The sequence below is a fragment of the Dermacentor albipictus genome, chromosome 1 (assembly GCF_038994185.2).
Source record: "Dermacentor albipictus isolate Rhodes 1998 colony chromosome 1, USDA_Dalb.pri_finalv2, whole genome shotgun sequence".
Lineage (NCBI taxonomy): Eukaryota > Metazoa > Arthropoda > Arachnida > Ixodida > Ixodidae > Dermacentor > Dermacentor albipictus.
This window is the reverse complement of record NC_091821.1, coordinates 208,465,392-208,488,457: the sequence shown is the minus strand read 5'-3', so window position 1 is coordinate 208,488,457 and position 23,066 is coordinate 208,465,392. Positions and strand designations below refer to the sequence as shown.

At 44.4% G+C, this 23,066-nt stretch overlaps 1 protein-coding gene across 1 annotated transcript in view; it reads right to left on the bottom strand.

Annotated features, from left to right (window-relative positions):
• The window catches only part of OXA1L (OXA1L mitochondrial inner membrane protein), a 67,817-nt gene that overhangs the window by 8,752 nt on the left and 35,999 nt on the right, over positions 1 to 23,066 (bottom strand). Inside the window, exons 5-7 of the mRNA XM_065438198.1 lie at positions 13,690 to 13,775; positions 13,405 to 13,569; positions 2,084 to 2,188 (exon numbers count right to left, since the gene is read on the bottom strand). Coding sequence (XP_065294270.1) covers positions 2,084 to 2,188; positions 13,405 to 13,569; positions 13,690 to 13,775 — 356 coding nt within the window. The remainder of the gene's footprint in view (positions 1 to 2,083; positions 2,189 to 13,404; positions 13,570 to 13,689; positions 13,776 to 23,066) is intronic.

Here is a 23,066-nt window from a genome sequence, read left to right as displayed (position 1 = left end):
AAGCAACCAATGTAAACAAGCAGATCACTTTACACATCGGCCAAAGCGATATTACGTCGGCCAATGGACAAATTAGGATTCTTGGAGCACAGATTGCTAGCTGCAACAGCCCCCAGCTATGGATTCGCACACTAAAGCAAAAATGGAGACCGCTGTTGCACATGGTTAGACGAATATCGAGCAAGTATGGCGGAGCGCGTCAGAAAGCGTGCCAAACGCTTGCAAAAGCGGTCGCGGTTGGAAGGATTCTTTACGGGGCACCCTTGTACGAATTCTCTGAACGAGACCTCGGCGACATCGAAAAGCTACACAGGGCCACCCTCCGTACGATCACTGGGCTACCAAAGCACACGAGGAACGAGGACCTGCTCAAGCTCGTAGCGATTCCACCCATACGGGACATAATCAGTGAAGCACGAATTCGAATGCGATCCCGGTTGGAAAACACGACCCAAGGAAAACAGATCATGGCATGGGATAAACAAGTCCATGCGAAGCCAGAGCCCGCGGAAGCGACCATAACGCCACCATGGGAAGCACCACTGGGCGTACGGAGGCAACAATGCCCTATCGCCAGACGAAACGCGGAAGCTAGAAAAATATTTGAAAAGAGATTGGGATTAAACACGCCGCAGCACACCACTGACATCTACACGGACGCTGCAATCACAAACGACATAGCAAGCATGGCCTGGGTTAGCACATCTGCACCCCAACACAATGGCTATCACACATGTCAGCTTCCTGGGGGTGCAACCTTGCACGCTGAGCTATTAGCTATATGGGGAGCGGTCAACACCATTCCCATTGACATGGGAGACATTGTAGAGCAGAGTGTGCGGAATAATTATCAGATCCTTACTGATTCGTACGAAGCAGTGGCCGAATTAACGGGGCCTACGACAGATGATGTGGTGGCCAACGACACCAGAAAAAAGCTAAAGAGAATACAGGACAATGGGACAAATGTTGAAATCCTATGGACACCGGGGCACACCGGCACGGATGGGGGAAACGCAGCCGCTCACGCTGCTGCCGCGCAAGCGGGTGGGCTTGATTACACGTACAGCTCCCCACACTCCATTTCCTCGCCAAACCCCGCGGACCAAAACCCATACCTAAACATATTGGCGGCAGGCTCTCCTAGCAGAGCACTGATGCATTACATTCGTACTAAAATAAAAGCAGACAGTAAACGGAGATTATTAGAAGCTACACCAGTACATGTATTTGACGACAAGGGAGGGCTTACCCGCACGTAAGAGGTTTTCTTGAATAAGGTTATGGCAAACGCTGCGTACACACCACACATACTTGAGAAATGGCACCAACCCAGACAAGCTACGATTGCGAAGACTTACACCCGATGTACACATTGCCAGGAGTCATGCAGAGCAGACTTGCAACACCTCATTTGGAGCTGTGCAGCTTTTTCACAAGGGAGATCCAACATTCAGCATCTACTACACGGAGACATTAGAACATTAGGAATTGCCATACAAACTAACCCTGAAACACAGAAAGCCATTGCGACATATGGCAGACAAAGTGGCCTGTTTCGAGTAGTGTAGAAGGGGTCGATCAGCCCACGTGAGAGCGGCGGAACTAAACATGCACCTGAGCCTGCATAAAGCGGAAGATCCCAGACTGAGATGAAGTGTTTCAGCCAACAGTCTGGGTACCCACATTCCCTTCCCTCCTAATCCCCATCAGCGGCCTAGAGCCGTCCCCTTCCTTAAAATAAAGGCTTTATTCATTCATTCATTAAACTTGTAAAAAATGAACTATGCTAGTTTATCCGTGTATTCAACAATAAATAATGCATAAAAGTGCACATATTAAGTAAATTTTGTCACCTTATTGTCACCTAATAATTATTCGCTTACTCTTTCTCGAAATAAATCACTATAAAATTTAAGTTGGCAATTAGAAGGGGACACATTTGAGGGAAAAATGTCACCCCCAAAGGATTAAGGAAGTAATAACAACATCAAGACATTCTCATTTCCCATGTTCAGCAAGATGGTTGCGAACACAGGAAAATACAGAATCAAGAGCAAAAATATCAAAATCGTGAGCATACCGATGGGAAGTTCATGGTGATTGGGAAAATTACTACTGGCAGGCACCGGAAAACATATCGTGTCCACTGCAGATTGTCAGCTCGGACACCACTTTCTGCGCCAAGCTGAAAGACAATGGCACATAAGACCCTGCAATAGCAGTACACACACTGTTTTCTGAGACACTTCAGATATAGTTTGGAGGTACCGTCGGAGGAAAATATTAAACTAGTTTTACGTTTTGGCCAAGAGCAAAAAATCGCGAGTACAAAACAAAGTCAAAACTTACATGCAAAACTTCCTAATTGCGCACGACACCAATATAGTTTTAAGAACTAGCTTAGACATTGCGTACCTCACCCTTTTGGCATTATAAGAATTTTGAATGGTGGCTAAGCAAAAGTGCAGCTCAACAGGGAAATTGCTGAGACATATACATGACTGCCCAATTTGCAAAAAAGTGCTTTTGGGCTAGCTTGTTTGATGTAGTGCCAGTTTCCAGAGTAACACTGGGCCAACCAAATATACCAAATAGTGCTCTGTCTTGCCTTGTCCATTTGGTTGTCCCATTTTTTCCACTGGGGAAATGTGTTTGAGAACCTTCATTTATGTCGTCAAACCTTGCACTGAAATATTTACCCCAGCTTCAAGATCATGCAGTATTAAAGCAGAAGTATGACTGACAGCAAACTACATAATCATTAAACAGGATAAACACCAGCCAAGGTTTTAAAATGTTTACGTCTTGGCCTTAACACAGGAGCCTAGGTTAAAATCAGGTTGAAACAAGACACACCATAAATGAGGCTTTCATGCTAGAGCTGAAACATCAAGTTTATCATTTTTAATCATTTATCGTTTATCATTTAATGACCAGATGAGGTTCATTCACACTACCGACATCACACTGCATACAGACTGTTGCAATATTTCACCCACCTTGCTTGTGAAGTCAAGCATACATATCACAAACCCAACTATCACACGAATTTACAGTCAGACCTCATTATAATGAAATGGCATATAACAAAATAATTAATATGTTGAAGTAAGTAAACTTCCCTTTGAAATCTTCATAGTGGTCCATGTATTTGAAACCTCATTTTAGTGAAGTAAAATTGTTCAGCCAATGAATATAACGAACTAGATTTGTCTCTGAAACAAAATAACTACCTCACCCTTGCATGCCGCACACATTCGGTGCAGAAGTTGAAAACTTTCGCACCCCGGCATTAAATGTGCCAGTAACACTGGTCTTTCTTCAGGGACACAATTTCTCACCACTGTGTGTAGCTGGGCATAAGCAGTGGCTTATATCAACATCGCACGTCTCACAGTGGTGCTATGCAGATTGGCACAGCTGGTTGTGGCCCTCCAGATTGCACTGATGCGTCATCATGTCACTGGCTTCATAAGTTATCGACAAGCCAATTCGAAAGCCGAAACGAAAGGCCATCTCATTGGAACAGAAGGCAGCTATCGTAAAGGCAGTCACATCAGGTGTCAAGTTGTGTGTTGTGCAAGCTGGAGGTTCTTTTTCTGTCTTAATAAAATTTCACTGCAAAGGTGCCTGTGCAGCAGTTCTGTGGACGTAAAGCTGTCTTCTTTTATGCTTGTTTAAAGTTGTGCATGCCATGGGGAATATATTGCAGTAAAGGGCAACAATGGAAACAATGAAGCATTGGATATAACTCCTAGGATATAACAACGTAATTTTGGCTCCCCCTTCAACTTCGTTAAAACAAGGTTTTACTGTATGTATTATATTTAAATGTTCGTAATAAGCAGACTTCCACCAAGAGCTGAAAAATATTTTGGAAAGAAAGTCAGTAACTCAATGTTTTTTTTCTTATCTTTTTCTTTAATGCTAACCTGGAAGCTAGATATTCAGATTGAGTGAACCAGACAGCTGTTCATCTATGAGGGCTCTGCTATAGACCACTCATTATGGAGGCGTTGTACTGCTTGTGGGCAGTTAATGTAATTCAGTGTGCTCAGCTAGACTATTTTAAGTCACAGACATTACTTGTACAGCAAATCCAAATATGCAATTTACTAATTACAAAAACTTCACTAACCCCTCACCAGATGCCAAAGAAAATTTTGGTTATACGCTGGAAGTTGTTACGGTGTCCTCTATGGAGCATTCTGCTGCAAAAATTTTTCAAATTGATTCATTAATAACTGAGACAGAAATATTTCAGTGCCGCGAACCCGTGATTTCAGGAGGCGAGCTCCACTGACATGCTGAGACACTCTCCACTTGCCCAGTCTAGCCTCCGCAAGCGAAATTCCTTCCCTGCATTCTCCCATACCGGATCTCGAGGATAGTGTGCTGCATACGTCACGAGCCCCTTCATTTTTTTTTTTCTCCTCGCTTTTTTGCAGCACGGTGCACTTCCGCTGACGGCGTCGCGTGCGAATTGTTGCGATTGTCTTGTTTTGCGTAGCACATCATTTTGTGCGCTGTGCACGAGGACAACTGACTCGTGGTACAAGTCTGTGCTACACGAATACTGAGGCAGACACAACCGGATCACACAGCATGATCCTGCACTGGAACACGGTAGAAAATGACACAGTTTCGGCTTCTGCGCACGTGACTGCACGACATGGGAACAAGCAGACAAAACAGAAGTACGGTATATGTCTCTTGCTACGGTGTGAAGCAAAACAAAAACATGCAGACATTCAGTTTTTTTGTTTTATTATTTCTCTAAGCTTTAATTTGTCTATTCAAGCAACGTATTATTACGATATCATCGAGCGATGCTCAAGAGACGAGCCGCCGCGAGAACGACGAAGTGGGTCTGTGCCCTTGGCGCGAGCGAGTATCGGCCTGGCTCTCTGGCTCCAGTGTAAATAGCCTGAAAATAGCCTCTTTCGTCTGTGTCTTTCCACACGTAACAATATTACACAAATAACAGATGTTGCCTTGAATAATTCTCGAAGTCACATGCCACCATGAGCGACGTCACAGTGCAAACACGTGTACAGTGCTCACGGATTGAAATAGGACATTCGGAGCGCGTGGCCGTCGCTACATGCAGCGCCCCCCGTGGATGCTCAAGGAACCAAGGTGCTGCATTGTGGTATAGCGCGAGGGGGAGAACATCTACAGAGCAGAATTGCTCCTTCCGGTCGCCAAGGGGCCGGCCTGTGGTTTACCACACTGCCTGCGTGGCGCTGCAAGGCTTGCGCGTTCGTCTGCCGACCGAAATGGTTCGGCGGTGCGCATTGCCCGTTTTGCGGCGGCGTCTGCTTGCGCATCTTGCTTGCGCGTTTTGGGCGATGCGGCACGCATGCTGTGCAATTAAGACACAGGATTCAGCTACGTGATAGCGCCGTACGTGCCTTCGTTGACATGATAAACACTTGCACAAAAGAAAAGAAAGTTTATTTCGTCCGTTTTATAACGACAAAAAAGAAAAGAAGCAGTCACATGCCTGTCTTCGTGCAACATTTAAATGAAGTCTCAGTATTTTGTTGGTTCGCCCCTAGCAGCGAATACGGCGGCCATTTTGCGTGGCAAGCTTTCGTAGAGGCTATCGCCCAAGGAAGAAGGCGCTAGCTTCTCCCATTCTTCTTGAAGAGCCGACCACAGGTTGTCCGAAGAACACCTGTGGAGCGGCCGACGAGACAGGGCCTTCTTTATTTCAGCCCATAATATAAGCTCAATAATATTAATGTCCGCACCTTGCGGAGGCCTGTTCAACACCATCACACACTTGTCTTCCAGCAGGCGAGTCGCGGATGCTGCGGTGTGAACTGGGCTCCGGTCGTGCTTGAAGTAAAACAAGCCGTCCTTAAATGGGCCAACCAGGGCGCACGGCATAAGGATGGTGTCGAGGAGGTCTAAGTGTGCTGCGGCATTAAAGCGGCCATCCAGGCGTACAAGCAGACCCAAGCCTTCTTTGTAAATACACCCCCACATGTTGACGCTAAACCGACCGCTGCTTGCAACACGATGCAGATTTGGGGTGTCGAACCTGGCTGAAGGAAGCGGAAAGAACACAAGACATTATTTTACTTCACTGCGATTGATAACCGCGACGACAGGGGTCTGCCTCTTGAATGTTGGCAGAATGCACTGCCTTTAGTGACCATTTCTACGAACTGCTTGTGTCCAGCCCACGAAACAACGCTGGTGAAAAGTTTTTTGGCGTGTGCTCTCTCCTCGTGGTAGCGGAGTGCACGGAATAGAAAACCTAGTTTTTGATGAAAACGCATACCTAGCCGCTACATACCATCTATCCCATCTATCATGCGCTACGGGAATGCAAAGAAAGATAAACATTGGCGGATTTTTTTTAGTGAAGCTGTGTAACCCCCGATTTGTGAAGGAGTCCACCTGCCTCGTGCTTCGTGTCCTCGACGCTCGCTGCTGCTGGTCCCATTTTGATGTAAACGTGCTCTCCTCCGTAAAAGGACATTCTGCCACACTTCCGCTGTCCAGGACTGATGCTCCTGTGCAAACAGCAGCCTTTTGATCCTGTTTTCTGAAGAGATGAAGGGCTTAATCGCCGCCACACAACTACGAAGGCCACTTGTGTGAAAGTTCTCGCGTACTACTTGTGTGCTGGCTGCTAGCCCCTGGTCGTTTCGTATTTCTTTCGCCGTCATTTTCGGGTTTCGTCTCGCTGCTTCAACTATACGCTCGTCGTCAGAGTCGGTCGTCACCTTTGGTCGGTGTCCTCTGGGCAGATTTGTCAAGCAAGCATCCGTCTTGAAAGCCCGCACAATCCTGCTCACCGACGAGCGGGGGCGTACAGTCATATCGGCGATTTGTTGCTGCGGTAAACCTGCTGCAGACAGTCACAATCTGCATCCGTTCTGAGATGGGTATGCCTGGCATTTCTGGTCGTGTCTGAAACGGAGGCGCGTCTTGTGTTCGCGATATATAGCTACCTGTGGCGCGTCTTCTGCTGACGTTAGTGCGATCAACGATGCCGGGTGTTTTCATTTCGGGGCTGAATAAAGAAGGCAGTTTCGCGTCGGCTACTCCACAGGTGTTCGCACGAAATAAGCTATTCTTTTGTACAGACGTTTATCACATCTACGAACGCACACAAGGCGCAATCGCGCAGCTGAATCCCGTGTCTTGCTTCGCATCGCCAAAGCGCGTGCAATGAAGGCGTCGTCTGCTCGCGCAGGTGTGCACCGTCGAGCCATTTCAGCCGGCACACGAAGGTGCGCAAGCCTTGCAGCGCCACAATGGCAGTGTGTTAAACCACAGGCCGGCTCGTTGGCGACCGGAAGGAGTAATCCTGCTCCGTATATGTTCTCCCCCTCGCGCTATACCACAATGCAGCACTTTGGTTCTATGGGCACCCACGAGCGGCGCTGCATGTAACGACGGCCACGCGCTCCGAATGTCCTATTTCAATCCGTGAGTACTGTACATAGGCGCACTAGCATGTGTACGTCATCCTCCGCCTTGGAGCATGAAGATTGCGAGGAGAAGACAAAACAGCGTTCAGTTCTAAATTTCAGATCTTTCCGTGGTGCGTAGCAATGTAATACTTTGCAGACACCATTGTTATCGCGCAATGCGCTTGGCAGCTCAAAATGGCCAGACCCAATGAAGGGCCTTTTAATAGAGCATGTGTTACTACAGCAGAACAGAACATGCTCAAGGAATGTTCATGCAATAGGGACCTTAGATTATATCAGTTAAGGTGGACTGCAACGAAATATTGGGCCACATAAAAAGCCTAGTTTCATATAAGGTATATCAAGAGTAACCTCCTTGCAAAATATAATGTTTTAAATATGAGTGGACATGTCACAAAAGGCTCGCAAAAGTAGATGGTTTTGATACAGAAACTGAACCGCCATTACTGCTTGCCAGAAGTGACGTACGACTCTGAATGTATGGCTTTTCGGCATGACTTCAGAGATTAGGCGCTGCCCCTGGTTGCCCATGGCATGATGAAAAATCTCAGAGGCGTCCTGGGACTTGTGTGATATTTGCTAACCAACAAGTGCATGCATTGTCTGCTTAGGGGCTACTTAAAGGCTGCTAATTAGAAAATTAGTTACCATCTCATGTGGTTTCATCCCAGTGTGTGAGGAAAGCATGTCGGAAAAATAAAGTGCTAAAGACCAAAATGTTTTCAAGCACATTTCGGAAACATAGATTCTGAAAGTAATGACAGTCTGAGGAGACTCCTAGTAAACCATCATGTGTTAAACAGCATGTTAAAACTGCATCTCTTAAGCACAGGCTGGCTGCAATTCTACAACTACAATTACAAGACTAATTTATGATCAGATTGTTATAATAATAATAAAATTCAAATTCTGATGATGAAAGTAATGTCTGCCACTTCAAACAATCATGCTCAAGAGGCCAGACTGCACCATGTTGAATGGGCAATTTGTAAAGATTGCTTGAATAAGGAAAGAAAAAAATGGGAAAAAGTAAGAAAAAGGCAGGCAGCATAGGTGGTCATGGTTGATGCACTTATGGCCTGTGGCAACAAGATTATTGACACCATGCCAAATCAGGCCTTTATTTTTCTTTCTGTAAAGCTCAGTTCACCTTAAGTAAAGTAATGGCAATGGCTACATTTGTAGGACTCATCACTTTCATTTTTGCAGTTGTTGATAAAGGACCTGGCTTAGAATGTGCTATGTCTGTAAAACATGCATCACACTGTGAACTGAAAGCATTCGGTAATCAAGGAACTCAGCTTAAACTTTAGCTAAAGTGCCATTAGCAGAATGTCTGAAATATGATAACATGGTGCACATAACTATGTGAACTAATTATCATGTGGCTGAATCATTTTTTGGACATGTCTGTGTCCCGTTCTAACTGGTGGGTGAATCCATGAAGACCTGAGGAGGATACTGCAGATACAAAAAAAAGTGCCTTTCTACAAGGCAGGTGGCACCATGCCAAATCAGGCTTTTATTTTTTTTTCTGTAAAGCTCAGTTCACCTAAAGTAAAGTAATGGCAATGGCTACATTTGTAGGACTCATCACTTTCATTTTTGCAGTTGTTGATAAAGGACCTGGCTTAGAATGTGCTATGTCTGTAAAACATGCATCACACTGTGAACTGAAAGCATTCGGTAATCAAGGAACTCAGCTTAAACTTTAGCTAAAGTGCCATTAGCAGAATGTCTGAAATATGATAACATGGTGCACATAACTATGTGAACTAATTATCATGTGGCTGAATCATTTTTTGGACATGTCTGTATCCCGTTCTAACTGGTGGGTGAATCCATGAAGACCTGAGGAGGATACTGCAGATACAAAAAAAAGTGCCTTTCTACAAGGCAGGTGTGGGGGCTAGCACATTCCCTCAAGCTGAGTCAATAGTTCACTTGTTTATTGTATCCAAGACATGATACATACGAATTCTGCCAATCATGTTGTTTTTGCTCATCATAATGGAGGGTAATAATGAATGATGAAGTTTTAAATTCCACGGCTGTAGTGGCATTATGAGCTATGCCATAGAAGAGAACACCAGATTAAGCTTCTTTAGCTGGCATGCTCCTGAATCTCGGTACATGGGCATTTCTGCATCCTGCACCCATCGAGAAGCATCTGCTGTGCCAGCAATCAAACCAATTACCTTATGCTCAGGGTGTAGAACCAAACCTGAACCAAAAATCGCACCCAAACTGGAATTGTAACAGGAACTGAACCTGAGCCCGAATCAATATTCTTAGAATGTGCCTGAACCCGAACCGAACCCGAATAGAAAAAAAAAAAACAAAGAAAAAACAATAACGGCTACTGGTACAGCATGAAATAATTCAAGCACATAGTGTGTAAATGGGTGCTCAATACATAAGCAATTCTTCGAAATACTTTTCAGTCAGCGCACCTCATGAGAACATCATTGCAACTTACAAGTTGCCTTACACGCCAGAATGGGGATGGACGTGATTAGGTATGTGCTGGTAACTAACTATACAGCCACCTTGACAGAGATGCTTACACTTCTGAACTTGGTCATGCCAGTTGTGTTTGCCAGCCAAAACATTGTTTCAGGGGCACTACAGAATCACCGGTTCTGTTAAAGCTCCCATTTCGGCCATAGGCCAGCATGCTACTATTACTAGATAAACTGTAAAATGTACAAGCCAGGACACATGGAGAACAAAAAAGACGGTTTCCTCAAGAAGGGAAAATACTAAAACCAACTAGTTCATCAGCATGGCTTCTTGTAACGACAATGCGGTCGCTGATGAATGCCATCACCTTCTCAACCTGCGCTAACAATGGCGGTAAATAGAATGGAAAATGTGCTCTTTTTTTTCATTTTATGGTTTAGTGCGTGTCTAGCACTTCCAAGCAGCATCCAATGTACTTCAATTTCCACAAATCAATCTGGAGGCACAATGATTTCGACAATTATGGCAGCATAGTCAGCGCAAGACACTGTGCCATGTGCATGTGCCATGTGCATATGCTCAAGGAATATTGTCTAGTTGTTTAACACAAACTGTCCCCATTCATCGTTCAGCAGCATCAATGTCTTCACCTGCCTTTATTGGAAAAAAAAAAGAAAAGAAAAAGAAAAAGAAAAAAAGAAAAAGCCCAGAAACTTCACAAAATGTCATTTGCCGATTTCTTTCTTTTCTAGAGACTAAAAGTTCTGAGTGGCAATTTATGTTATATGATGTGAATACAGGCTGTGTCATGCACTAAAGTTCACTTACTACCAGTTCAGTAATAATTACTTGAAGCAAAAGAAAAATTAACTGCTTATGCAGCTGTCAAAGGCGTGGAAGCTAAGCCCACCTCATGCAGACAAGGACATTCTCATTAATTAACTCAGTCTTTGATATGTACACAAAAAATTATCTGTATATCTGTATTTGTGCAATACATTTGTAAACTGCATATTGTTGAGAAAAAAACGTTACTCTTTCTTATCAAGGTGCAGTGCCTCTGCTACTTTTCGATAGCTCATTTTTGGTAATGCTAGTGCCAGAATCACAGCGATGGTGGCAATACAAAAGCTTTATCCAAGCAGTGCGCTTAATTCTTCGAAGAAGTGTACAGAGGAAAAAGACTCGCATTGTCAACATTTCAATGCTCAGATCTATGCATCATCCTGCAGGTAATTTGAGCTGTGCACTTGATGGTCATGTTGCATGCTTCATGATATAGTGATCTTTACAGTTGATTTGTAGACATTGCGATGCATAGAAAATAAGGTGCCTTGTATGCTGAGAATATATGTAGTTCATGCCATTTTACTTCAAGATTGTGGGTTGTAATCCCTGTGTGTGTTCTATACAAGGATATTAGCCTTAATAATACCCTTTATTCATGTTTATATTTACGACATAGCTTTTTCTCTATTTCTTCTTCTTTTTTCATGTCTGCAATCTTATGTTGTTAAATTGCAATGTTCCATTTACAGGGGAAAAAAATAACCTTACAACAATTCGGCTGTGACCATGAGAATTTGTGCTTACAAATCATGGTATAGCACCTGGTATAGCAGGACTGCAATTGTGCAGACGATTCAGTTCCTGAACAAACACAAGAATGAGGTCACTTATGCACAATAGCTACCGACCGTTAAGTAAGCATGTCTCGTCTAAGGCAGGCTATGAATTTGCTGTTTTGATTTAGACAAATACTTGACCAATCTCGTCATGCTTGGATTACTTCAAAACAATGCCCGGCGCTCTAGTATTGCCCTTTACTCTTTCAACGAGCACTATACAGTCTACTACACCCATTTGGGATGTCCTGTCCCTCTATATTTATTTTTGATGTACTTGTGTACCAGATGTAATCGTACTGTATCATGGTATATATGTATCAAATAATGTAAACAAGCCCTTTCTTGCGAAACAGGTTCTGCAAAATTTTGCGCGAGGCCTGGCGGAAACATTCTGTGTTGAAAATTGGATTGGAAATATTCAACATTCTATTCAATATTGGGCGCTTGGCTTTCCTAGAACATATGATTTGAAAATTTTCCTATTTGAATGCCCCTATAAATTTCTACTTTTTTTCCTGTACTCAGTACGTATGACAGTAAAAGGAAACTACTAAAGCAAAAGTAAAGGAAAGGTACTACAGCTAGAAAAAGAGAGGACGTCTGATGCATTGCACCACATGCTACACACTCTTGCAACGTCACTGCCTAAGATTACAATCTGTATGTGTATGGCTGCTGTAGCTGTACAACTTTAAACTTCATTGATATTTGTGTAAAAACACCAATATCATATCAGGCACGATTTCTGTCTCCCATGTGCTAGGGAGCCCATTTCTTCCACCTTCTGACAAAGCCGATGCATGCGCCATGCAGACAAGTCGACAGCACTGTGCAGCATTTCACCATAGGGCAGGATAAAGATTACTATGCTGAAACGGTTTGTGAACTGTTACCAACCAGAATAAAATTGGAGTGCGCTGAACCCGAACCAAATCGGTATATTTTTTTTTCATTTCGACACCCTGCCTATGCACAGGCGAATTCTGCAGCCACTGAGTTACCACAGCTATTGGTAACTGATGTTTGTATAAGTGAGGCTAATTACAAGTGGACTAAACTGTATTAATACATTAACTGGCATACAATCAATAAATTAGTTAGCAGTCAGTGCTGTGTTTGTATGTCCTCTTATGCTTGTCTTGCACACTGTGCCTACAATGAAATCTCTGTTGACTGTTTCTGCCAGTCATGAACCTCTTTTTCATGGTCTAAAAATCACTCACTACCGACCTGTTCCTCAATGTGCTAACAGAGGTTTATTAATGAATGAGGCAGATTAAATGTGTATTGCAATGGGAGATTTATTACATGCAGAGTCACTCTAAAACCTCATAGCATCAGCCATCAAGGTTGTTTTGATACTAAACCAGAGGTTCATTTATGACACTATCAATAAATTTCACAAATGTAAAAGTCAATAGATTAACCTGCATTGATTAAGTTAATACACACCAAAGCATTTGGACAACTTAAATTATTGATAACAGTTTAACTAAAAGTCCCACAGAAAAGCACTGCCATGTGTTGTGACAACCCAGCCCCTGTTTACTATGGTTTAGCCTGGCCTTGATTGATTTAGGATTATTGCATACATTTCCTGCAGGCAGAATAACTGCTCTGCTGTTAGTACAGCCTTTGCTATGAGAGCCAACTGCCAGTCTGGAAATGAGAGCACTGCAACAAAGGGAAGAGTAATAAGTGCACGGATCAAAATTTTCAAGTGATGCCACATAAATATAAATTTCTACTGAGGAGCACTTGCCATTAGAACGTCAGTGTATTGAAAACATGTTTTTTGCCATGCCTGTAACATACTCCAAAATTTTTTTGTTTTCCTAGTAAAACAACCAGCTCACCTCGAGCGTGCAGAAAAGTGAAACACTGGTGATCAATGGCAAGATGTAGAAAGGATCTGGCACAGTCAGATCAGTAAACCACAACATGCCACCAGTTTTGAAGCTTTCTATAGGCAAGTTGGCCATTCCACGCAAGGCAAAGAAGAAGCTGATGAACACTGGAGCCTGCAACAAAAGTTCACAGAAAAGTGAATTATGGGTTTCTTGATTAAAGGAAGCAATTGCATGCATTGATAATATGTTTGAAAAACATAAAATACCAGGTAATGAAGTGGTAACACATACCTGAGCCAATGGTATGATCATGCTCTTCAAGGGGTTTACATTTTTTTCTTTCATGAAGATCATCAGTTCATTAGCAATACGGGCAGCTAAAAGAAAGAAAGATCATCCATCACAAACATCAACTTGAAAAACAAGTCACAACGGCAAAAAAGGAGAAAGAGAGAGAAACAAGTCATTCCCCGAACTCTGAATTCATAGTTATTGCTATAGCTGCAGGCTCTCTCAGATAATGGTGCTATCTTCTCAAAAGCAACCTTGCAATGCACACAGTGTTGCCTTCATCTACTATTAGCTGTCCGCTATGGCCTCTGAAGTATATGCACAGATGACTCCACTCCTTTAGCCTGCATGGTGCACAAAACCTCACACGACTTGCCAAGCATGAATGTTGTGCAAAAGCTAGAGAGTTTGCACATCCAGCTCCGAACTGTATCGATACAGGGGCACGAGGTTGTTTTTCAATGGTGATGAAGTTTTGTTTTTCATCATCAACTGCAACGTGAGGACGACATCTTAGCACATGGGTTCCCAAAGTGGGCTCCGCAGGCCCCTCCTCAGGCTTCCGCGATCCACTCATAAATTTTCCGTGGCTCCATGCTTGCCAAGTGGCTAAGACCAGTGCTGCCATCTCGGTTAAGAATTCCTCCAAGAAAGGTATTATAATCTGCTAAAATCTGCTAGCTTTCTTCCGTGAACGACCAAGTTTTCCGCTCAAGAGCTAACAGCAGTTGACAGGTATTTTTTCGGACCCTCTGGAAAGGAAAGCACAAATATAAAATAATGAGGGAAGTGCTCAACACAAATGTGATTTTAAAAGGTTTATTCACAATAAATAAAGTGCAAATAAATTAATTGCCAATGAGAAATTTCCACAGCTGCGTTGCCTGTGGGACAAGAATTTAAATGGCATGTAAAGATTTCTTGGCCACATGACAGTGACCATCTGACTACATATTAAACTCTCATAGAAGTACTATTATTGCATAGTCATTTTTATAACAGGAACAATCATTTCTCTAGTAACAATGACACTCTCGACTTTCGCTGCAGGCATAGATATGTAGAAGTCTCGAAATGTAATGTCTAGCTTATCACCATCAGTATCTGCGTCCAAGTATCCCCCTTGGCAGAGCGGCTTTCCTGCCTGGCTTGCTGCAGTGCCTGTCGAAGTCGACGGCTGACTCACTTCATTGTAGACGTCACGAGTTCCAAAGAGGCGGGTAACTTTGTCTAGAAGCTTGCAGTCGAATCACCCATTTTTGTGTTTTTTCAGTCCAGCTCTGATTACCATAATGGCGTTAACTGTTGAGGGCGAGAGCTTGCCTAGGAGCCCGGTTTTCAACAAGTTCATCTGGCTGAATGATTGCCCAACTTCAGCATTCGAGTATGATAATACAAGCATTGAGATAGCAAAGTCTTCCAGTTCTCAGAATGGGTTTTCACCAGGAGTCGCGATAAGTGCTTACTTCACACTAGAAGTTCTGCGTCAATGACATGTCTACCCATGCAACAGTCATGATACTTGTCCACTGGCCTTCTACGACATCAATTCTTGTACGTGGCACACGCATTTCTTCCACAGTGGAGCTCGCAAGGGCTTCAGCCTGCATATCGCCTTTTATACTGATAATTGGGACACTTTCCTAAGGATTTCGATGTTATCAGGCAGCCTTTGGCATCTCTGGTCAATGAGGACAACAAGAAACTTGGTGCATTGTTTCCTTAGCGTCTGCTCTTCATCAGCACCTAAGCCAGTATTCTTCATGTCATCAATGTGTTTCTCAACTGAATAGCCGAAATACAGCTTGGGATCAAGATGGTCTTCCACTTTCGTTGTGTATACATCTACTGGCACAGTCGGAAGCATTACTTTCTTGATCAGTGAGGACAGAAGCTGTACGAGGTTGTCCAGAAGCTTGGTTTGGTCTGCGTCTTGTGCTTGAAAACTCTTTGAACATCCAAGAGTACTGGCCTCAAAAAGAGAAAATAAGCTCTGTTGAAGTCGTCACAATACTTGGAGCACAGCACCTCTGCATTGAAACACTTTTCTGCCAATCTTGCAACTTTGAAGTGAGCTGTTAGCTTGGTCCACTGGTTCAGCATCCATTCAACCCCTGTTGCAATTGACAGCCATCTCATGGAACAAGCTTGAACAATTTTCAAGGGCTCTCCTCGATTGTTTAAGAAGAGCGAAGAGTTTCTTGTATGCTTGCTGCCGAGGATAGGACCTGGCGAACGAATTGTAGGTATCACCAATGAGGTAATTAAGACTTTTTGGGAGCCCTTCTGCCATAGCGGCCGAAGTCACCAGCTGCAGGGAGTGGCAGACACATCTAATCAGGATAAGATGTGGCACATCAGCCCCCTTGAGCTGCTTGCAGACTCCATTATCCACCCGCACCGTAACACTTGCATTGTCAGTCCCAATACCAACTACGTTTTCGAGCTTTAGGCCATATTTTTTTAATGTGCATTTTATACTTTCGACAATGCCATCTGCATTGCAGGCTCTTAGCATGCAAAAAGAGAGGAAAGTTGTTACGATTTCTGACCTCAGAGTGCTGTGATATAACTGACACAGCCAGTACTTTGTAATAGCTATGTCTGTGGACTCATCGACAATTATACTGTATTTACTGTAACCAATGTCAGCTTTGATGCCTTCTTTAAAGTCTAGGCACAATATGTTCTTTATAATTGCTACGCATTTTGTCCTCTTCATTTGATAATCCTTGCTGGCCAGTGTCAGGGAATTATTTCCGGATATATTTCATCAAATGATCGGCCGTGACAATGCTGCCCTGCCTTCTGCTGCGCTAACAGAATTGCTTTCACTTTCGTGAAACCAATTTGCGCTTGCGTCATACAAAGTACTGGCGTCATATGCTAAAGCTTCTTGCTAGCTTTGTGTGCCTTCAAATCACTGTCCTTAAAAGCAAGCTGACACTTGCAGTACTAACGTTCAGTAAACTTCACTCCGTCCAGCTTTCACTTGCAGACAAGCTATGTGCATAGGTCTGGGTCCTTCAGCCATTTCTCTCGCAACTTCTGACAGTAGCGCACTTTCACAGCTTTCGGCATGGCGAGGTTTAGTTGCGGACAACTAGCTGATGTTATGTGCACGTCGTGCACTGTGGAAATCGAAACTTTCCGAACAAGACAGAAGCGCCACCACCCGCGAGTCCACTTTACTAAAATTAGCTGAAAATCCACTATCACACCTGAGCTAAACGTAAACTATCCACTAAAATTTTATTTAAATTCTACTAAATATGCTGCTAACCACTATATGCAAATTTTTTCCACTAAACTTATAAAAAACCGCTAGATCTAGCGGAAAATCCACTAAGATGGCAGCACTGGCTAAGATGGCGAACCATGTACATTTCTGCTGTTTGTAGAGAGGTGCCGCTAACGTGCGCACTGACGCATAGAGTTTCTCACTATAACACCTAGAGGGAAATCTGGCACCACCGTCTATGGGAGTTTCCTCAGGGGTGCTGTGCTATCATGGGAACGACGGTATATCTGTCTGCGAGGCTTTTGGTGGTTGGTGTTGTAAGAGGCTTCATCTAAAACATGGGTATGGCTACGCAAATAACGTGTTCTTCAAGTAAAACCTTCATAAAAGGTTTTCATTCAGCCGTATTGCCTCTTTCAATCAAGTTTGATAACCTACAATGCATAATAAAGTGAAGAAAAGCAAGAACAGGCGACAAACTGTTCCAAAATGAGAGCCAATTTTGTCATCTGTCCTCTAACTTTAGTGGCCCACTGATACTTTTTACGTTTCATATATTTGTACATGCAATAACAAGTTCTCATAATTAAACAAAACATGCTTTTGTGTAATAATAAAGGTAAAACAGCTTTTTACACGCTGTTTTAGTAGAAAATGAATCATTGTGAGAGAGGGAACGGTGCTTGCCAGGCACGTCTTCAAGGCGTCCTGGCTCTCCGAGAACGATACCAATAAGAAGTCGCAATACACCAGCATTCCCATGCATACCACAGTGCAGCAATGCCAGATTTCCCTATACGTAACATAGTGAGAAACTCTATGCGCTGACGTATATGTCGGAGGATTAAAAATTAGCACAACCCAGTTCTAGTATGGTAGCTCAGCGAGAACGGAGGACCGCAAATGTGTGACGCAAAAGAGCAAAAATGGCACTAGTGTCCAGCCGAAATGAAGCAGCAGAGTCCGCATTGCCACAGTTGTCAGCAATCATCTTTGTGCCTAATTGCGCACTTAAGCCTTTATTCTTGCGTTTATCGCCGCGCGTATAACCGTGTTGGTGGCTGGCTGCATGCCTTCATAACTGCTTTATTACAAAGACGGCGCCGAATAAAACAACACACGAAGAAGGGGGACATGAGACAGCACGTAGGCGTGTTGTTAGTGCGCCTACGTACTGTCTTGTGTCCCCCTTCTTCGTGTGTTGTTTTATTCGGTGCCATCTTTGTAATCATGCTTAACCAACTAGCCCACAAACGCATGCTCAGTTACTTCATAACTGCGTAGCCGCCATACATGATCGCGTCGATAACCACTGCGGTTTTTCCCACATTTGTTGCCACAAAAGGTAGTTTCATTGCCACTTGGTGCGTGTGTCGGCCGCCTGCCTTCAGAACCATCACGGTCGCCATCCATGATCACGTCAATAGTGGCTGCGTTTTCGTTTGCAGCAGTTGCGGCTAACTGTAGTTTCACTGCGACTTGGCACAAAGCTGTCAAAGATGAAGAGCGCTGGCTATATGGCGATGGACAGACAATTTATTGGCGACCAGCTCACTGGAGAAAAGATAATCGAGATGTGCGCGTGGTATTGAAAAGCGTGTCTCAGATGCAGACGCATGCCGCGGCCCCGCTGCAAAGGAAGTCGAAGACCTTCGCCGCTGCGAGCGCCAGTTGTAGCTTTTGCAATGCCGTTATGCAAGATAGAAAGAGGACTTGCCGATTCATTCAGTAAATAAAAGCGTGTTGACATAGTAAGCATTGTTTATTGTTTTCTTGATCCCTCGATAATTTGAAATTCAGTTAGTTCAGACATGTTTTTCGGCCCCATAATATCCGAATTAACAATGTTTTACTGTACTCAAAGCAGAGTTGGCACAAATTCTAAGACCTTTTATGATGAAAGTTATTCCCCGTGTGATAAGTAGTGAAAACTGTCATTGATAATTTTTTCCTTCCTGTCATTTTCTCTTGGTATGCCTTGGTTGCAATGCTGTCTTGTCTTGGCTGATAACAATTGCACCCAGTTTGGACCACGTGGGTTGTACATCACCATCAAAGTAACCCATAGCCTCTCTATTAGGGGTGGGAGGAGGGGGGGAGTACGGTTCCTTGGCGCTTCGTAGAGCTTAGCAGGGTTCCTTGGGACCAACATACTTGAGAACCCCTGCCTTAGCAGAAAGGATGGATACAGCAAACTCAGTTTGAAGTTTTTAATTTCTATCCCAGTAAATTTAATACACATGCATGGAAGCACACACATGCACATACAGAACGGTTGGCAGGATTTAAAATTTCCACAGCACACAAGTCAAATTTTGCAGTGTTTAGACTAACTCAGTGCTTAAAGGAGTACAGACATGAGATTTTCAATTTGTCAGCTTTTTTATTACCTTAAACAAAAGTCCAACTTGAAAGCCTAGAAAAAAATTTGTGCAGATCCCATGAACTGTGGGAGTCGGTGAAAGTGATGTTTTCATAAGCCAGCAAGGCACAAAGTGGCGCATTATGAGGAGAGCCTCACTGCAGATTTTAATGACGAAAGCATCCTTCAGCCACCATAGTGGACCTTGCAGAGCAAGTGGAAGATTTGCTCAACATTAAATGGTGTTGAACCACAAGAGAAGACAAGTTCGGCTTTGTAGAAATGTGGAACTGCGACTTCCAGCAACGAACACATCTCGTAACCTCTTATCTTAACTACAAGATGTGCGTGCCCACTTTTCATAATTGTTGCTATGCAACAAGGTAAACATGCCAAGCATTTTGAAGCGCTGGCTTGCACGAGGAACATTCTAAAGGGTGTTGAATATTCCACCTTTTCAGGCATGTGTCCATGGCATAACGACTAGAGCATAGGGCTTTCATGACCAGTTACCCCAGGAACCAGATTTGAAACCAACCATCGAACATGTAATTCTTCATATATATTGTAATGAAAATAGACAGCCGGCCATCTGTCAGAATGCCTGTTTACTTCCAACTTCTTCTTCCATGTTACTCCCATCTTGCTATTTTGTGCACTTTTTTCTTACGGTTGGCCACACTGTGAGAGTCTTGCATGGTTTTTTGCCCTGTCGCTATGCAATCTTGAAGTGCTCGTCAAGTGTAGCAAGTGTTTTTTGGTCTCGAGAGATTTCACAAAAGCTCGGGCATGTCATCTGCTTTGTAGACCAGAACAGCAGATCAGACCAGTGGCAGCTCTTGTCTAAGTGTTGTGCACATGGCACTATCTTTTATGTCTCTCTACTGAAGTAGTGACTGGTTCTTCACTAGGAAGTCAGCATTTTGGTGCACATACCTTTGGCCCACATTGAGGTGCGGTAGCAGATGGTAGTTGGTTAAACACGGCATCGTGTTATCTAGTGCTCGCAGTATGGTTGTTGCTTTCGCAGCTGGCAGACGTGGCAATTGGCCATGTAAGAGCGAATATTGCTCTGCATTATGGGCCATCAAAATTGTTCTTGCACATTGCAGAGCATGGCTCGCTGCCCAATGTGATCTTGGGCAGTATGGATGGTGTGTATTACCTTCGATCGCATAGAGCTTGGGAGTAAGAGGCGATATCACTCCTCTCCGATTCTCCTTCCAGTGCCGGTGGTACAAAATGTCATCTCAAATTACAAATTTCGAGTCTCTGCTTGGCATACTGAGAATGGCAGTGACTGATTTCAAGTATCTGTCATTGCCCAGCACTTTGGACACATTATGCTTGTGGCCAACAACGTTTTGATAATCTGCTTTGATAAACATGATTGTCCTTTGCACTCTGTGAGCTGGCAGTGCCAGCATGACCGGAGATTTCTTCTGTATTGCAGTGGCCGGTCACCAACAACAGAGCATTCATGACCATCCGTTCAGTGTCTGTGTCCACAGCAGCACATAAGCTACCAATTTCGCTGACATGCACTTGAAGCAGTGGTAGCTGGTAGGTCTGGTAGTAAGCCCGGTAGTGGTTCTATTATATTTGTCGGGAGTCTGTGGGGTTGTTCCATTGGTACCTGCCGCAGAATGTTGTAGAACCTTGACTAGATGGAGGATGCGGGTTCTGCAAGGAGCCTATAGCTGGCATAGAAAGAGCCTGATGGCACCGTTTGCTTTCTTGCAGCTTGGTTGCTTTAAGAGAAAAAACTTCTGTAGTGCCTGGAGGGTGGGCCATCAAAATGGAAGCACTCACAGGATCCAGCAGACCATCCAGGACGTATTGCCAAGCCATAGAAGAAAGCCAGGTAAGGCTGCATGTACCAAGCAGCCTTAACTTCTCATAAATGTAGATGATGACTGCTTCAGATTGGCCTTGGCGTCAAGCACGCATCTGCATAAATCGGTCGTTATATGATGAGATGAGGTTCCCAAAAACTGTCTGCTGTGCTTCTGCCTGCACAAGCAATGACTGGCATGTATGAATTTTGTACTTGTTCCAAGCTTCAGCGGTTTCACAAAGCCTTCCCTCAGCATACAAACATTTTGCACCATCAGACCAACCGTGACTGTCCCCCAAGGAGTCGGCAATCTGCAGCCACTGCGCAGCATCGTCTTGGAATGTGTTGGGAGCTCAGTTTAGCGGAGGCAAGGAATACACATTTTGACAGCTTGAGAACGGAGAGTTGACTGGCTATATTCAAAAGTAAAAGTAGGTTTGCCAGGTGGCAGTGGTGGCGGCCCAGTCGGGTAGCCGCTAAGGCCCCTTGATAATTTGAAAGTAGCGACACTCTCCTTCTCGATTCTCCTCGCCCGCCGGCTGCGCACGGCACACTTTTTTGCCTGAGCTCCCGCGGACGGGCCACAGCATTCTATGGAGGCATGTTATTTTGGGCCACTTGCGCGCCCCTGTGGTGTTGAAAATCTTGAGAAATGCTGATAACAGCATTGATAATGCTGAAGGCAATGTTTACAAGGAGGTTGGTTTTTCCTTAAATCCATATGAACGGGGTATACTGATGTATAAGGAGCTTTGAGGCGAGTTCTATACTCCAGGCAATTTTTCCGCCACATGACGAGACGCTTTACTTTGTGCATCTGATGTGGTGTTTATTGTTTGTGGTACATTCCTCTGTGCGTGGCTTATTAAGCGAAAGCCTCAGATCTCTGTTTCAAGGTCGTGTTGTGAGCTACAGAAAATACCACATGATCGAAGGAAGGCTGGAAGTGAACCAAAGCATGTGCAGCCGTGTGTAAGAGATGATTACTGATTAGCAAAGTTAAGTAACGATTGATTAGTGATTGGATTAATATTAATTAAGGTGTATTAAGGAGGATTAAGGACAATTAAGGAGAATTAGGGTGGATTAAAGACAATGAAGGTGGATTAGGGGTGAATGAAGGTGGATTGGACTGGACAAACTTTAATAAAGGTCCTGCAGGACGCACATCAGTGCGCAGTGGGCATCTCCCACGCAGGGACCGACAGGGAGTACCTGGCGGCCATTGCGCGAGCCTGCTGGACAGCCCATTGCTGGTCTTGTAGGAGCGGGCTTCGTAGGGCCTTCTCCCACTTGTTGGAGGTAGAGTCGAGTGGAGCGTTTCTACACTCCCAGAGCATATGTGCGAGTGTTGCCATCACCCCGCACGAGGGGCACGCATCATCAAAGTAGACGTCCGGGTAGATGATGTGTAACGTGGCAGGGTTGCGATAGGTATGTGTTTGTAACAAGCATAGCATTAGCGCCTGCGGCCTGTTTAGTTTGGGGTGCGGGGGTGCAAAAAGACGTCGTCCTAAGTAAAAGTGTTTAGTGATTTCATTGTACGTTACTGGGGCGTCCCTGTTCGCCTCCAACTCATCGAGACGCGGTTGCCCGGGGGTGACGGCGCAGTCGGTAAGCGCGTGCGCAGCGCCACGGGCTGTTTTGTTGAGGTTGGGTGGGGCGCCCGGTATCCAACCCAGGTGGGCGGGAAACCAGATGATGGTGTGGTGTTTGAGGGTGCTCAAATCAGCGCCACGGAGGACACGTAACGCCTGGTTGGAGATGACTCCCCTCTTGAACGCTTTGATGGCCAGCCTCGAGTCACTGAATATTGTCTTTCACTTGTCGTCGAGCATTGCCAGGGCTATGGCCACTTGCTCCACCACCTCGAGGTCGCGTGTGAGTACAGTGGCGGTGTTTAGGGTCCGCTGCGAGGACGAGACCGCTACCACAGC